Below are 17,455 nucleotides of genomic sequence, written 5' to 3'. Positions count from 1 at the left end.
GACACAGTGACGTCCATTTAGTCAAACCTGAAGAATTGCTTACTGAAGTTGAAGTGGGCTTCTCTTAGACCCATGGTTCTGGCACCAAGAACAGAACCATGTCGAAATACTCTTCCTGCCTCTCAAAGCATCAACTTTATGCTAACCATTCAGATCAGAGCATCCACACTACAGTTCTCAGGCCAGCGAGGCCACCCCAGTTCTTCCCGTAGCAGAAGGAAAGAGACCAGACTGAGTGGAAGAGGACCCTCCCCTAAGGCATCTGGGGTCTCGTAGACAACCTCACTCTCTGACTGGAGACGCTCTTACGGAGGGGATGGTGGACGTGTACCCATGAGACGTGGAGGCTGTCCCACCACCACCACCATCACAACCCCAAATTGTCAATCGCATCATCACCTTTATGAAAAGAGAAAACAGGGGATTTCCACATGGGGTTGACTCTTCCCATACGGGTCTCAGTCAAAAGGTAATGCTCCTAGAAAATTCCTTAACTGAGGCTAATTTCGGTCAGTTTTTGAAGCCACTTTCCTTTTTTGTTCCTCTGGCAGCTCTGGACTTCCCTTGCTCACTGCCTTCAGCGCTGTGGCTTCAGAGGGACACAGGCGAGGTCACTGCAGGGGCTTCCAGTTCAGAAGTAAGGGTGAGGAAAGGGAAATAAAGGATTAGAGCGATGAAGCCAATTGCTTTGGCAGATAAAAGGTACTGCCGAGGAAAAGGAAGGCATTTCGATTTTTGTCAAGGTGACATCGTTTTCACTCCTCTCTCCTCCGGAGCCACCTATTCCGCGTTGGGTGCTTTAGCTCAGGGCGGTGAGATGGGCTTTGAGTTTCCAGCTCACCATCCACGGTTTCTACCCCTTCCCATTCCCTGTTACCTTCCCGCTCTTTTTCTTTAAATGCTCTCCTTTTCTTCCCACCTCTGTGAATCAGTCTCTCTCTCTTTCCCCTCCCCCTCCTCTCTCCTCCCCTCCAATTATCTATCGCAGAAAAGATATGTGCAAGTTACTGTATGAAGCAGCCTGAAAGTACCAGTAAGGAATAAAGAGAACTGAAAATTCCAAATAAAATAGTCAAAATTTTTAAAACTGCTCAGTTCCTGCCATTTAAAAAAACAAACAAAAAAAAAAACAAAAAACAAAAAAAGGTACGCCTGTTTTCTGGTCAGATTTTGGCTTTCAGAGCACCTGTTTGAAACGCTGTTTTCTTTTTTCTTTAACATTCTTAAGTCAGGGATTGCTCTGGTTTGTGTTCTTTTCTAAGAATGGAGAGAAAAATATGTTAGAGGAGAGCATGCTGGGAGGGGCGACAACCTCCGCCCGAGTTCCTGGTGCAGATGCCACCACCTCCTTACTATCTGTGCTGCCGCTCGGTGCTCAGAGACCTCCACTCCTGGATCCTCTCCCACTGATGAACAGCTCTCCTAAAATAGCTGTTGTTAAGGTTCAATTTAGAATAAACTACAAAAAGCAGAACACACACACACACACACAAAGATATTTTGGAAGGGACTTCAAAGATGTTTGGTGTTTCTTGATTTACTAGTTGCAGGAAGTAAGGGTCTAGTGAGCAGAAAGGGTCAGAATAGTTGAAAACGCTGCTGTCAGCTCACAGAAAATTTAGGGTAATCCCGCAGTCCTGGAGGGAAGGTGGTGACAGCTGCCTCTCGTTAGTCGGGGAAGGCAAAGGCCACCCTGTTGTTGGCCATGTTAGACAGAGTAACACTCCCTGAGGAAGACACCTCCTAGAATCCACAGGGGCTGCCCAGTCAGGGAAGGCAGGTAGGTAGCTTCAAGTCCAAGCCTGCAGTGGCCATTGTTCTAAAGAGACAGAGGACATGAGGATACAACCAGTCTCACCATAGAGACCTTTCTCCACAGGAACTGCCCCCACTCTAGATTCCATGACACCCATGGGGGTCTCTGAATTATTGTTCACACTCGGCCTTGCCGCTGGGGATGCCCTGTGGCTGCCCAGATGTGAGCTGGGACATGGAATTTCCAGGGAGCCTGGAGAGTGAAGACATAGGCAGAGAGAGGCAGAGGGAGCTGGGACCCACCGATGATGAAGGCGACGGCAGGCATGCTTATAAAGTTTTCTGATGCCATGTATATGATTTGTTATAAGCTGGGCCCTGTCTGATATTGAGTTGTCAAAAGCCAGCACAATTCCTCATTTGCTGAGCTCTTCTCAGGACGTGGCTTCCTACCGAGAAGAGTAGAAGCTGAAGATGGGTTGGGTGAGCTGGCCCTGCTGCTGCAGCATCGTCCGCGTAACTGCCGGGGCATTCCCCACCGCCATGTTGGGGCAGGCCATTCCTAGGATCCCATCAAAGTCTGAATAGCAAAATGGAGTGGCTGGGCTCGTTCTCACTCAGGCCGAACTCTTGGTTATTGAGGACGATATTCTGAACCTGGGGCAGCAGACAGAAGAGCCTAACAAATGACATGGACAAAGCCCTCCTAGACTTGGGTGCCCAGGATGTGGAAGCTAGGACCTCTTCTGAGGAGAGGAAGTTGGCTTCTTTCATGCTGAGCTCAATCATGCGTGTGGGTGAGGCGAGTGAAAGGGCAACAGTTTCGCCCAACCACGTGTTTTGGAAACAAGAGTGTGGGTGCTGGGGAAGCAGAGGCAACTGTTTTCTAAAGTTATAGTTTCCACCATACTGTACCATGAAAGGACCGTGGCTGGTTTTATATTGAACAACCCATGTTCAAGAATGATAGAGAAACTGTAGTCATAAAGAAATAAAAGAACAGTGAAAGAGCGGGTCGTCAAATATTCAGAGTGAATTTGTGTGGAGGAGGAAGCAGGTTTATTCTATGTGGTTCCAGAGGGTAGCGTTAAGTCCAGGGAGTAAAGTCACAAGAGGACACGACAACTTTAACACATAGAAAGCTTTCTGCAGTCAGGACTGCTGCGGAAGCGATTCCTCTTTAGGGAGGGAGGTTGAATTCGATGATCTTTGACATCCTTTCCAACTCACAGATCCTGGGAAGGTTGGACCTAATTAGTAATCATGATCTCTCTCTTGGCTTAAGGCTCCAGAAAATGGGAGCCCAACCACAAACCCTTAGAAGCTATGAGAACATCACCTGCAGTCATGATGTCATACCCCAAGACCATACTCGGGCTACCACTCCCGTAGGACAGTGTATAGATTTACCCGTTGTTTCTGAAGGTGGAGGGCAGGCTGGGGTTGGACCTGTTGTGATTGGCTGTAGAAAGGCAGAAGGGAATATTAATGTCATCCGAAATACCTGGAGGCAACTTACTCCCAATGGGATCATCAGACCAAGTCTGGGAGAGGGCTCAGCCTTAGATCATTTGTAATAGAGTCAAACTGTGTTAGCCCCAGAAAAGCCTGTCCCCTTGGATGACAAACATTGCCCGAATTTCTTCCAACCTACCATTCCCTGAGGAACAAATCACCTCTAAAGTGCCAGGAATCCTGCCCTCCTCCCCCAAAAAAAAAGAGCTGAGGGAAAGGGACAGTATAGAAGGAATGGAAGTGTTAGTCTATTTCTTCTGTCTCTCTCCAGAGTTGTTAGCACTTCTAAAATGTAGACTGAGGGCAAGATTCCTAGATATTCCTAATTTAAGGAGGATCAGAGAATGGATATGCACCGACATCTCTGGAGTTGGCATTATAAGCCTGTGCTCAATCCTCACGCTGCCTCTTTCTGTTCCCATCCATGGGCAGATGGCGATGGTGGGTATGTACTCACAGCAAGCCTGCCTGTAGCAATAGGTGGAGGGTAGGAGGAGCACATGTCAAAGAGAACCAGGAAATTTTGGGCTGATGTCCTAATGCTGATCTCCCCAAAATAAAAAGCCTGTAAAGAAAGATTTGTACCCTCATTAAGAAGCCAAGCCTTGTCCTAAGGTTGGGAAGAAGTTGACCCACTGGAAGCCACATTTTGCCAAAATCATTTCCTTTGAGGAATAAGGGACTTCTCTGACAACTTTTCCACCCCATGTGGGACCAAGGTCCTCTCAATAGTTCACCTTTCTCCCCCTCCCCCCGCCCCAATTGTTAGCCTTTGACCAGCTGAGACTTAGCCTTGCAAAACAATATCCTCCTCTAAACGTGTTTTCTACTTTGTAATAAAATAATACCTCCACAGGTATATCATGCTATGCCAGAACACCCAAATTTGGAGAAGCAATCATTTTTTTCTTCTTTCCAAGTGTCTATCCACTCTCCCACATCACACACACATGCGCGCGTACACACACACAGACACACACACGCACCACTCATTTCAAGTCTTGGCTCCCAGTGGCTGTTCAGTTCATGATACCAAGAGACGATAAGACGGTCTCCAAGAGACCTGCAGAGGAAGGCCTTTGTGCTTCCCTGGCTTGTCATGCTCCCTTAGGACTGGAATCTACAATGATGCTGAATCCCAATACACACCTTCCCACACCCTCTGAGAGGTGTAGACAAAGCAAGACCAAGATGAGGATCTTCATGGTGCTGATTTTCAACTGTCCACTAACACGCAGGACACAGTGGCAGACCAAGTCTCGGGACACACAGAGGGAGGTGGGGTCCCTCTCTTATACCCTAATCTCCCTGCACTTATCTCTAGGCACGTGGAGATTTCTACCTTTATAAAAGCTTGTGCCTTTACCCATTCATGGATTCTGTTTGTTTTTTCCTTTGGCAAGCATCAAGGACTTTAATATCCACTCTGTGGTCAATTTAAAAAGCGATTAATGGCTTTGCTGATAAACTCTAAAGATTAGGTTGAGATAACAAACGTAAAATGCACTGAGGACAAAAGATCTTGGTAGCCTTGTCTGCTGAAAAATGGGTGCTGGCGATGGAACAGTTTGCTCTTTAGCTGAAAAAGGGCCCGTGCTTTCTGGAGACGGACAGTCTACTCTCTCCTTTTCCTCCCTCTTCCTCTGATCAGTCTCATCTATAGCCTTCCATATATGATTCTCACAGTACATGACACTCTACTCTTTATTTCCGGCTCCTTAGGTCATGAACTAGCCAACATTTATTGAGTGCCTACTCGGTGCCCACCTCTGTACTAAGCTCTGGGAGTGCGAAGATAATTAAGAAAAGGTCCTTGTATGCAGTGTCTGCATTCCTGCTGGAATGACCGACGCATAATCAAATTATGAGGAGCTATAATTACTCTCGGCATTTAAATGTGTGTTGAACAAATGAGAGGGATGATAACAGTAGTCATTAAGCAAGCAGAGAGAGGGAGTAGTAGCTCCCGGTGGGATGGAAAAGCCTTCACAGAAGAGGTAACATTTGAGTAAGTAAGGATCTTGCAGGATGTTAGATGAGGAAGGAAGGGAAGCAGAAAAGTCATGGCAGGCAGAAGTAAAGCTCGACCAGTGGCACAAAGGAACGAAACCGTGTGATGAATTCAGAGAACATTGTGGCCAGCGTGGCCAGAAGAGCAATTCTCAACATATTTCCTCGCCAGCCAAGACACCAAGACACATCCGAAGAACCTGCACTGGATCTGCATAATTCTCATTATGCTAATTATAGCTCTGAAATGTTTCCACTAAAGGAACCATCTGAAATGGGAAGGACTTGTAATGCTAAAATAGAAATACTCTTGAGTCTACAATATTATATTAAAGCAGTATGTATTTAGTATCTTCAATATTTTAACTATTATTCTATCAAGTTACTAATGACATGCTTCCTGACTGATCACAACATACCAGGGAGAGAACTACCGGACCAGAACACTAGGAATCTCTATGATTGTAAACAGATTATAAGATGGACCTTATATACCATGCTAAGCAATACTGACTTTATTCCGTAAGCAGTAAGGAGCCATGGAAGTTGTTTTAATCCAGCAAGTGACACACTTAATGCCTTCTAGATACCATTTATTAGTCTTGTAGATTGTAGCATTTTTAGAAGCATTAGTGGGAAGGGCCAGTTACCAAAAACGATTCCCTGAGTAAAGTTGTAGCTGGCATGAGAGAAGTTACTGGAACTTTGTCGTGAATCTACCCCTTGAAGCCATGGAGCTATGCACAAACCCAGAGAAGTTTTTGGTTTCGTGTGTAGGATTTAACATTTCTTTAGAGAAATAAGTTCTTAAAGGGAAACTTAAGAGCTATATGCTTATAACAGTAATACTCACCTATTGAACGCTGATTTTGTGCCAGGTGCATATGTGATGTAACCGCTGTAATTTAACGTCCCCATGATCACGTAGTTAATAAAAGGCAGAGCTGGGACTTCAAGTCTGGTTTTTCTGAACTCAGCCTCTATCTAACCATAGCCTCACAAACTCTTGTTTCAAGGTGCGTAAAAGTATCACCTTTAGCAGTAATGACAAAGAGATGTCTATTTCATTTAATTTTTTTGAGGGAAGGTGTTCTAATTGCTTCTCCTACTCCCCTAGTTTTCTTCCTGGCCCCATAAAAAATATTACCCCATGTGCTGCTGCCACCTGGTGGCGATATCCCTAATTTACACACACACGAAACATTGTTTTGGCTATTGAAAGAACCCTTTTATGTGGCTCTTCAAAATTCAAATTAGAAAGTGACAAAAGCTCATAATATCTTCTCTGTGGCTCACTTTCCAAGGTGTGGACAACCTGTGCCTGTTTATTAGTCATGCCCGTCTGAGCCTGCGCCCGACCTCTATCCCACCCACATTAATCAGCCAAACCATCACCTTGCCGGCGGTTCCTAAGACTTCTCCCGTCCCACGCCTGTGCCTCTGGCCTCTTGTCAACTCTTAACGCTTTATTAACTGATATCCTATTGTAAGGAACAGCTGTCCCTTCTTCCGCATTTGCTTATTCCATTATTCATTAATAGCATATGGACTCACGCTATTTATTCTATGAGTTATGATCAATTATTATCATTATTTTGTTGCTTGAACTGTCCCAGGTTTGGCCACTGGGAATCCCTGCAGTGTGGCTCTCGTGTCTCTCCAACGTGGCCCCATCGTTTTTTGAGTACTCCCTTATTATCTGGAAACATAAGAGATTCCAGTCTCTTCTTGCACTTTCCCGGCTCCGGCATGAGAATCAGCCTTTTCTTCAAGGGTCCCCAGTTCCTTCTATGGGAGAACAAACTTTAGAAATCAAGATCAGGGCATTAGATATTTATGTCAACTGTAACTGAAAAAAATTTTAATTTAATAATATGAAATTATATATCTTAGTCCTAAAAATATATTTTTTAAAGGGTCTGAGCATTAGAGGTATTTATTGCTTCTGAGATGTCATTTCTTCCAGGTGTTCTCTATATTTATTTTTATATTGACTTATTTGTCAATATATATATACTTATATACTTTTAGAACCATGATTTTGTATTTATACCTCCAACACCACAGAGTAAATTCTAATCTTTCCCTCTCTAGCCTGTTTGTAAGCCACTATGTTTGGGGGTTGGTTTGTTAGGCAACTTAACTGATTTGTAATCTATGCTGTGGCAACACGGGCCTGTGGTCCCTCCCAGCACCAGGGGCTAAACACTGAGGAATGAGGAATTCAGGCCCCAGGAAAGAGTTGTAACCTCAGCCTGCCCCAGGCCACACAGCACCGGGGAGCGGCAGGGCACAAAACCAGCCCCAGCCCGGGATGGGAGAGCTTGCTCAGTCCAGCTCAGCCGCGGATAACGTTGTGCCCCTGGCCGGCACTTTGCCTCTCTGCCGTTTGTTCACGGGACTGCTCAGTCCCTACGGACAGTGTTCCCCTGACTGGATTGAGGGACAGAAACTGAGTCAAGGGCCAGCATTTCCGCAAAGATCTATGAGCTTCTCTGGGCCCGGGCTGCAGCTCTGACAGGGGATCTGGTCTCTGATCTTTTGTTATTGACTATTTGACTTTTCTTTCCTATTTTTTCTACACTTTCCATAGCGAAGACACTATTGGAAACTTCTAACTTATCGGAGTTGCACTCTAAACAATTCTGGGTTAGTCCTGTATGCAATGATTAGCAACTTAGCAGATTCAGAGTTAGACAGGCCTGGGGTCCACGATCTGTTTGCCACCTCCCAGCTGGGTGACCTCTGAGGAATACCTGCGTGAAATATGGCAAGTTCCTTAATACCTCTCATTCTTGGCTTTCTATTTCTAAAAATGTGGAATGTGAACAACCGCTCTAGAAAGTCCTTTCTGAGTAATCATGAGATGAAGGGTGTAAAGCCTCTAGCCCGGTGCCTGGCACACAACGAGTCTTCAAAAAGTGGTCACAGAGGGAGAGGGCTTGAGAATAGTCACATGAGCATGGACTTGGTGATTGACAGGTGGGAATGAGCTCATTTTATTTTGTGTGTTTCAAACAACACATTTAATTTCACTGGTTCAAGTGTCTGCACGGTGGAGTAAGTCCATTTCCCTATTTTCATTCTTACTCTGAAGTCCATTAACCTGACCCACTATGTCCTACTGCTGCTCAGGTCACATCAAACACAGGAAGGCTCGAGTACAGCTGGCACCAGAGACGCTGGGCTGATGCCAGAGGTATCTCTCCTGCCCCGCTCGACAGGAGGCGGCCAGTTCTTTAATAAACAGCGGTACAGGCATTACTTCCTGGTTCACAATCACTGCAGCAGCAAAATCACCCACACTCTGACTGCTCTGGTCTTCCCGCCGCTTCTCTGAGCAGCATGTCAGGAAGGGCAGGGAATCGGGGCCCTGGGTGAGGGAGCAGGGAGGGTTCCTGTCGTTTATTTTTTAATCATTCAGCTTCAGAGGGTCCCAAGTCTTTCTTGCCATGTCCAGACTTAAAAGTAAAGGGCTCAGATCTTCAAAAGGAAGATTTTTGTTACATTTGGACAGCACAAATATTCTTTGTATTTCAGTAGTTGTTTGACTTAATTACTTTGTATCTGCCAATTAACTCAATATAGAAAAGATTTGTTTCAAAATACACTTGCATGAACATTTCTTTCAGTAAGACACACTGAATATTTTGATGTGCTCTGGGGAAGCTTTCGAGCACCGAAGCAGAGCCAACATACATGGAAGGAGCTGAGGATTTGTGATCAATTAGTTTGTAGCAAGTTTCTTACTCCCAATTTGCGGGTCTCACCGAACACACTGCTATGATTACTTCTGTAGGAAACTTGATCTGGCCGGGTGACCTGGACCCCCTTTCTCTGTACCCGCCTGGTATTTGCCTTTTCCTCAATGCATAATGACCAGATTGTGTCTAAGCTTCTCCAGGATGAGAGAATAACCTGGCATGCAGTACTACATTTCTCTTTATTTTAAGGTTACTTTCTGTGTTGTGCAATCTTTTTTGGTCACAATTCAACCAAAACTGTGGTTCTTCCTACTGTGACTTTGATTAGGTCTGCAAATGTCTTGGCAAACATTAATAAATGTGGGTTTCTCATCAGCACAGATCTGAATCCGAACTAATATTTTTTACAGTAATGTGATTCTTCAAAAACTATTTTCCTTCTGTGATGTCATTTTAACCACTTTGACACATACATACATTTCCTTGGATTGTTATTTCTTCTGAGTTTTCTCTCTGTCATTCTAAGGCCACAAGGAATAGAGCTATGCAAATTCAATCCCCACCCCCCGCCGCCTCTAAATCATCACAGATTTGAAGCTTTTACCTCCAGAAAGAACCTACACTTCTACCCACGCACTCTGTACTCTCACGAGAACCTACGGTTAGGAACAGGGAGGGCCTTATTCCTACCTCGCCCCAAATGCCACGGACCAGGCGGCCACAAATACCTGTTTTACTCAAGGGTAATTGTGAGAACAGAGCTCACGCTTGGCAAGGGTGAAACGTGGAAGCTTTAATCACAAATATTTTGTCCATGTTCCTTCAAATTGTCCAAGTTTCATGTGATTTTAGCTAAACTAAACTTGTAAGGCGCAGAAGTACATGACTTCTCACTGGCAGTAACCAGTCCACAAACCCAATTAACCAAACATTTACCTTAAGTTCCAACTAGCTACTCTGGGGAGCTAGGGAAGCTAAATTAATAAAATGATAATAATAAAATAATAATAATAATAAGCCCAAGACCGACACTTTAACAACTCACCTAAGTAAAATGTCTACCTGCACATATCACACACAGTTCAACAGACCAAAAAAGCCTAAATATTTTATTTCATTAGTCAGTATTTCTGATTCTCCATCTGATCTTGCAATTTAAAAATCTTCGGAGTCCAAAAAAGGAGCACTCAGACTTCCTATGTCCACAGAAGGGGGCCCAGAGGCAGGAGAGGTCAGGCCCCAGGCTGTTTCCAAGTAGGAAAAGTGACATTTCTCTGCGAGTCTGTCAGTTTTTAACTTAACTGAAACGATCTGAAGCGCTCCACCATCTCCAAACTCATTTCTATGGCATCTATGACCAAAAATCACTCCTCTCTCACATACACAACTCTAAGTGTCGGGGGTTGAGCATTACACAGGCACCAGCCAAATCTTTTATTCGGCCAGATTCAGTTTAATGGCAGATGTGCAGAACGGTGGGGAGGGTGTCCTGGCTCTTTCTCGAGGCGAGCTAGGCTGGATTTTTGTGAGTGGAAGCATTGCCACCTATGATGAAGGTGAATATAGCTCTATAAAATATTAAGCTGCTTCCATTTCTATGAGTAGTAGATGAGCTGCTTCCTCGAATCCAGAGTGCCCACATCTCATACCTCATCCAGACATGGCCGATTCCTCATGCACTGCTACCTGGGGAGCATAAAATCCTTCTGTGGACTTTTTTAGGGGGAAAGTGTGTGTGTGGGTGTGGGGCGGGGGTGGATAGGCCTTGGGAACGATGTAGGATGGATATTTTATCCCCTCATCGAAAACTATGTATCTACACACACACTCATACATACATATCTATTTTTAAGAAAGTTTTTTTTTCCCTATGACTACAGGACCGCAGAATCTGCCGCCTCGAGGCTGAGCGACGTGCCCGGTGGCCGCACAGCTCTGGAGCATGGACACATGGTATAAGGCTCTCCTGCGCCGTCTCACGAACTGCGAGGGCAGTGGCCAAGCGACCGGCCGCTCGCGGGGATTTGCTTTTTGTCTTAAATCCAAGCTACTCAGCAACACTGTTAGGTCCCGGGGCCGGGAGAGGCTCTGTGGGCACGACGTGATGGATGACCTGATGGTCCCAGCCCACCGTGGTAAGGAGGGACGGACTGAGCGGGGACCAAGTAGCATCTCTCACAAAGTCTCTGTGGGTTCGGCTTCTAAACCTAGAAGAGAGAAAAGGTTTGGGCACAGTAAGGGACAAGAGGAAAAAGTGACTTGCAGAAGAAAGAAAACTCGACACATCCAGGGCACATTTTCTGGACGTGTTACATACACTTCACCAAATGTGTGGCCTTGTCACCAGGGGGGCAGCGTAGCTACCCGAAGGATTTCTCCAATCATCTAATCCACTGCCCTATTTTCAGAGATGAAGAAGTGGTGACCAGAGCAAGGGCAGTGATATGGGTGGGTGGACATCAGACAGCAAACCACGGTAAAGAAGGAAGTACAATTCGGACCATCCGTCTGATGCCTTTCATCCTGTAACAGGTCGCCCTGCACGCCTGTGGTTCTTAATGTGCAAAAGGTAGGCCTGGGAGACGGCTGGAATGCTGGACTTAGAAATTCCACCTCCCACCACGTTCCTCCTCTACCAGGGACAGAGCTGGCCAGGGACATGGTCGACAGCCAGCTTGCTTCTGTCACCAGTCCCCCTGAATGAGACATGCACTCTCTGAAGAGAAGAAGGACCCAGCCACCCGTGCACCCCTCCCTGATGCCTGAGCACAGCCTTCCACTTCACACTTACACCTCGGAGAGGCCAGAGTCCAGCACAGCAAGAGAGCAGTCTTCACTGACAGAGGCCAGGAAGGGGACACTAGGAGGGGAAGGAGAGGGTTGTGAAAGGTAAAACCCACAGGTCCCAAGACAAACCCTGACTGGGCCGGCAACCCACCCCCACCTTGAAGTGACCCAGAGAAGGTGGCCTAATCCTTAATGCTTTAGGTTAAGGTCTGGCTACCATTCAAGTCCACATTCAAGGGAAGACATGGAGAATGGAGGAGGGCCAGGGTGAACAACCGTCCTGGCCATTAACCATCCCATCTAGTCCCTCCCTGTAGCTTCGGGAACAACCCAGAAACAGGCCTTCCCAATCACGCAGTCCTAGACGCCACAGAGTCATTGTTTTGGGTGTTGAGCAGGGTGTTAGCCACTTGCAGAAAGAGACTGTACAACCTAAAAACAGACTACAGTCTTGGGAGAGCTCTGACTTCTGGAACCTCAGCTAGAGCAGGTCTGCTTCCAGGAGCTGCCTACGTGGCTACGCTTTGCCGGCAGAAGCATCGCCCCTTGCTGTGCCCATTCGCATCTACCAGGCCCTTGAGGACAAAGAACATTACCTGTGTGGGGAGAACGCCAGCCCAGTGACACACTGGGAGTGCACAACTGAGCTGAGGGCGCAGCTCTTACTCTTTGTATCCACAAGGGAGACGGTCCCATTCTCATCACCTGCAGAAAGAAGGGCGCATCGTAGTGGTTAAGACCATGGGCTCTGGGGTCAACCGGACCTGGATCTGAAGGCTAGTTCCTCAATTTAGACAAGTTAACCATTCTAAGCATCAGTCTCTTGTTTTGTAAAGTAAGAATAATTAGTTATCGGGTAATTGTGAATGTTAAATTAATGGATGATGTAGTTATTAAACACAAACTATGTCACCATATACACAGCCACAACCCCATGATAGTGCCACAACTATCCACAGTAGAACAGAGTTCCCTACCCAGGAAATCCTCAGTTAACGTCATCGTTAGGTTCTGCGATTTTAAGCAAAATGACATACAACAAAACCAATTTTACCACAGGCGAACTGGTATAAACAAGAGTTAAGTTCCTACGACTTCTCATCAGTGTAACAAAACAATGTTGAATGAAATGACATTATTTAGGACCCGCTGTATATAGTAATCCAATTGCTTTGTGGCTCACTGACTCCCAGCCATGCCCAGAATGTAGGAGCCAGAACAGAACAATAAGGACTCGAATCTACTGGAAAAAAAATCATCGTATTCCCCAAAGCTAAACTGAGAGCACTTTTGGGTCATCCCGTCTCCCCTGCCTCCCACTAGCATAGGTCATCTAGTGCCCGGGCGTGCTAACGGGACTGAACCGCTGAAGCCTTGGGCATTAGGAGGGAGTGCTCCCTCCCTCATCCTCCCCCTTCCCAGAGTCAATGCACAGTCTGATGTGCTGCCGTACCAAAGACAAAGACTTCGCTCTGCTGAGGATGCCACGCCAGTGAGGTAGGAAGGTAGCCAGAGGCACTGCAGCCTGCAAAGGAGAAAAGAGGGGTCGGGAACGTGACTCAGAGCCCAGCTCGGAGAAGCTTCTCAGATGAAGTCACTTTCAAACTCAGGAGCACCTTTATTTGGTTTCCCAAACCCCACTAAGGCAGCTGGGTCCTCATCCTTGACCCTCATAACCTCCATTTATCCATCAGCCTCCTGCCCTGTCCAGGCATGAGTCACAGACAAGTTTCAGGCATAAAATATGAAGGTAACAACTCTGGTTCCTTTGTCCACCCATCCCAGAAATGTAAACTGCCCACCCAGGAACTGGACCTTCCTCTTGGTACTTGCTGCATAAATTGAGGTCAGTAGAGCCTCAGTAGGAAAGAAACAGTTATGTCACTATGTAACTGTGACTGGGCATCTGGCAACTCTGCCTCTGGCAAAGGAAAGCCTCTTCTAGGTGGGTTCCTAGTACCACTCTCCCATCACTGCTCCCAGACTCACCCATCTGTGATGCTGGCTTGGGGCAGCGTGTATCCCAGAGTAAAATTCTACTGTCCTAGAAACAGAGGAACAGAAAAAGGGCTTCTGAATCCAAAGAAGCGGTTGCCAGCTTGGAGGTCTCCACACTAGACTCTGGCCCAGCGAGTTTGAGCGTGGTTAGGGGGCGGGAAGGAAAGAAGAAGCTGCATCTCACCTCGCTGCATGAAAGAAACACGGAGTCCTGGTGGGGAGAGGCAGCAACACAAGTGACCGGCCCAGAGTGAGCTGTAAAGGGCAGAGAAATTAGACAAAACCTTAAAGGAAACGTTGATGGAGTTATAAAACCCAAAAAGGTTTAGAAAAAATTAATTAGTTACGACAACAAAAGGAAATTAGGGGCTGAGTAAGAGCGGTGAAGGAATTTACTGTTAAGACAGCCTGGAATAGCAGTTTTCACATTGTAGGACACTTGCCTGCAGGTAGTATACACAAACTTTGAAGGGAGTTCTGGACACTGAGAGTTTTAAGGGAATTCTTGAATGATCTCTTTCCTAGAACTGATCTGAGAAGCTGCCTATAATCCGTCAATGCCCCCTTTCCACCTCTGCTTTCACAATTGCTTTTCTCCCACTGCGTAGAAAGAACACACATCTGTCACCCATCCTAAACCCTCCCATGGTACAATGCTCAGGAATATAAAAACCAAAGGTATAAAACAAAAGGGGCTCCTCCCTATGAGCCGAACAGCAAAAGGAAGAGCACCTGGATAAAGTTCAGTGATGGGGGCTGGCAGAGAAAAGCGCTCGGCCATTGAGTGAACCACATGATCACTTAGAATCCACCTCTCTTAGCGTATTAATGCTCTAGACATTATCTTCATGAAGATACAATATCTTCATGAAGAATGGCTCCCAAAATAAAGTCAACTGCTAGCATTGTTAATGAAAGTGAGCAGAGGAAAAGAACAGTAATAGAAAGTGATAGGTCTCACCAGAAAAATAGAAGTTTTATGGAGATGAATATTCAAAAGTTCAAGACTCACAAGCCTCAGGATTTATACTTAAAGAATGCCAAGGATCTCCTGTAAAAGGGCTTGAACGCTATGACAAAAAAATGGGATTTTAATCTGCAAGCCACAGGGAAGACCAAAGATTACGAGTGGAGAGATGAGACGAGTGCCACCATCTGTGTGAGGTAAAGCCTGAAAGTAACTGGGAGCATAAGAAATGGGAAGGAAGGTCACTGACCAAATGGAAAGACTCAAAGGAACAGCTGGTGATCAGCTGACAGTGGGAAAGCTGGAGGAGTGGAAGGGGACTGAGTCTGAGCCTCAGGTGGCCGAGAAGGTGGTGAGCTCATCAACAGAAATAGGGAAATTAAGATAAGGGTAAAGGATGGACATTGGGGCCTGTCTATAGTTTGGGAAGAAAACTATCAGGCAGGAGAGCAAGGACCTGCTGCCTCTAATATCCACGCAAAGTTCAAACAGCCCAAAGGGGAGACTAAAGACAATACAGCTGAGGCCAGGGCTGCAAAGGAAACAACGGGCACTCACCCCGGTATGAATTCAGTACCATCTGCTCAGCAAGGTCCCACACCTTGATGCTAAGAAGCAAAAGTAAACATAATTTTCACTTACGCTATCTACATAAAAACATGTGTTTCAACAAGAAACTTCTTTTAACTGACATGTCCTATGTTTTTGCCTACCGGGCTTCTGTTACCATCTATTTATAATGGATTGCAAAATATCCAAGGAAACCTTAAGACATGTCATAATTAATCACTACATTCTTATAATGATCCCAAGACTTTACTTTATTAGGCTAATAGGATAATAAAGACACCCAAAGGAGGCAAAAGACAGAAGCAATGAGAACAAAGACCCACCAGAAGTCTTTGCTACCACTGACAGCTTGTGTGCCAGAGCTCAGGACACTGACTGTAGACACTATGTCATCATGCTCGTACTTGCAGAATTTGCTGACAATAAGTGTCTCGTTCTCATCCAGCTCCCACAATTCTACAGCACCTGTTAGGGATGGGATGGAGGGTGAGAGAAATGAGCTTGGATTATATCGAGACCATCATTCACTTCTAGGATTCAAGTTGGCCAGTGTCACTAAACTAACAAAATAAGTTATCCCTATAAAAGCAAAGTTCATATTAAAGGGTTTTGCTAACTTCCAAGCCATTTGGCTTTATGCTAGCATTACCAGACAGGTAGGGGAGGCTTTTATAAGAAGCCAGGTAAAGATGGAATAGCTGGTAAAATCTATTACCCTGCTTCCAGTGAGAAAACATTGGAAAATAAGTTCCCAGGGAAAAGGACGAGGTCTCCACAATTGTCTGTGTAACACATAGCCCAGTGCAGTCAAACCTTCCTAATTATAATATATATTTGTTGAACAATTTAAATAAATGTCTTACAGAGTCTTTAAAAAATGTTGAATAATTCAATGTCTTGCAGAGTGACTGGTTAAGTACAAAAAAAACCCCAAAAGTTGTCTTGAACATGTAGTGTTCAACTGTCAGAAATGTTCAATTTTTAATGTCCACATTTACCCTTCCATGCAATGCCTGCCAACACCCAAATTCTGATTTTTTAAAAAAATACCAAAGCCTCCACTGCTGAGCCTGACATTTAAATCAAAGAAAGTTGAATAAAAGCATTTAAGAAGAAAATGGAAAGAACTGGAAAGAGCACAGATTGGCTTCAGCACCATCTTTGAGATCAAGATTATCGTTGGTCTGGATTAGGGGGATACAGGGGAGGTTACATGAAGAAAAATGGTTCCAGCCCATTTTTTAATATTGTTGTGGATTTTGCTAGCAATTCCCACCAGGCAATTTAGAATCTTGGGGAAGGTATTTCCCACCTTGGGAACCAACATCCTCAAACTCCTCCAAAGTATTGAGTAGGGACATTAAAGATTGAACCAAGCCCGACGTATACCCCTTGGCCTCCATTTCACCTGTGGAAAAATGACCCACCTGAATCGGAAGCCACTAGGATGACTCTGTCCCCGACCCAAGTGAGGTCAGCCACGCCGGCCTCCGTCTGGACTCCAGCAGAGCAGAAGCCTTCGTTGGGGGCGGCACAAGGGTCTTTGAAAAGCCAGAGGGAGCCAGCCCAGCAGCGGCCGCTCAGGCTGGAGGCCCCGAGCAGAAGCGCCCCATCTAAGGGAGATACAAGCTGTCAGAGGGTGAGGCTTTACGGGCTCGTTTCCATGGCGACCGCACTGAAAACCACGCGGGCCGGGTCCGGATCTGAGCTCAGGAATACCGGACAAGGTGGGGAACTGAGGTTAGCGACACAACGCGGGGGTCAGGATGGCAGGTGGGGCGGGGGAGGGCTGGAAGGATCAGTCCCGGGAATGGTCACCCCGAGCCGGGCGGAGGGAACCCCAGGCCCGTGATCTCAGCTCACCCGACCGGTACCGCGCAGCCTCCAACTGCCGCTCCATACAGGCCGGCGCATTAGGGGGAAGGTTCCATTCGCGGGCTGCAGGAGGCACTAGGGAAGGCGGAGTTTCCTTCCTCATCTCTACAGTTCCAGTTAGTTCCAACCTAGACCGAAACTGTACGCCGGCGGGAGATTCAGCTCAGACAGTCCCCACGTGGTGTCCCTCTGGGTCTCCGCCCCTCTAGACAGGCAGGCACTCTACATCTCGCGAGAATTCCTTCTACGGTTCCATTCCGCTTTCCGGCTGCGG

General features: G+C 46.2%; 1 protein-coding gene and 1 pseudogene across 1 annotated transcript; both read right to left on the bottom strand.

The window, feature by feature from the left end:
- Positions 1-1,668: 1,668 nt before the first annotated feature.
- LOC118612940 lies at positions 1,669-4,475 on the bottom strand (annotated as a pseudogene).
- A 5,586-nt stretch (positions 4,476-10,061) lies between these two features.
- WDR77 (WD repeat domain 77) lies at positions 10,062-17,399 on the bottom strand. Its single transcript, XM_016155593.2, has 10 exons — positions 17,170-17,399; positions 16,734-16,919; positions 15,630-15,771; positions 15,295-15,344; positions 13,954-14,024; positions 13,761-13,815; positions 13,225-13,296; positions 12,368-12,476; positions 11,776-11,844; positions 10,062-11,191 (listed from the first exon to the last, which is right to left on the bottom strand). The coding sequence occupies exons 1-10, from the start codon at positions 17,282-17,284 to the stop codon at positions 11,032-11,034; spliced, it is 1,029 nt and encodes a 342-aa protein (XP_016011079.1). The 5' UTR covers positions 17,285-17,399; the 3' UTR covers positions 10,062-11,031.
- Positions 17,400-17,455: the final 56 nt, after the last annotated feature.

The sequence above is a fragment of the Rousettus aegyptiacus genome, unplaced genomic scaffold (genome assembly GCF_014176215.1).
Source record: "Rousettus aegyptiacus isolate mRouAeg1 unplaced genomic scaffold, mRouAeg1.p scaffold_m13_p_17, whole genome shotgun sequence".
NCBI classification, from domain to species: domain Eukaryota; kingdom Metazoa; phylum Chordata; class Mammalia; order Chiroptera; family Pteropodidae; genus Rousettus; species Rousettus aegyptiacus.
The sequence above is the reverse complement of the archived record's forward strand: the minus strand, read 5'-3'. Positions and strand labels throughout refer to the sequence as shown.

Excerpts from the sequence above, each read along its gene's own strand:
- WDR77 (XM_016155593.2), bottom strand. The coding sequence starts at position 17,284 with ATGAGGAAGGAAACTCCGCCTTCCCTAGTGCCTCCTGCAGCCCGCGAA. Across the intron at positions 13,816-13,953 it reads TGTTTCTTTCATGCAGCGAG|GACAGTAGAATTTTACTCTG; the intron begins GTGAGATGCAGC and ends CTCTGTTTCTAG. Across the intron at positions 13,297-13,760 it reads CAAGCCAGCATCACAGATGG|GCTGCAGTGCCTCTGGCTAC; the intron begins GTGAGTCTGGGA and ends TCTCCTTTGCAG.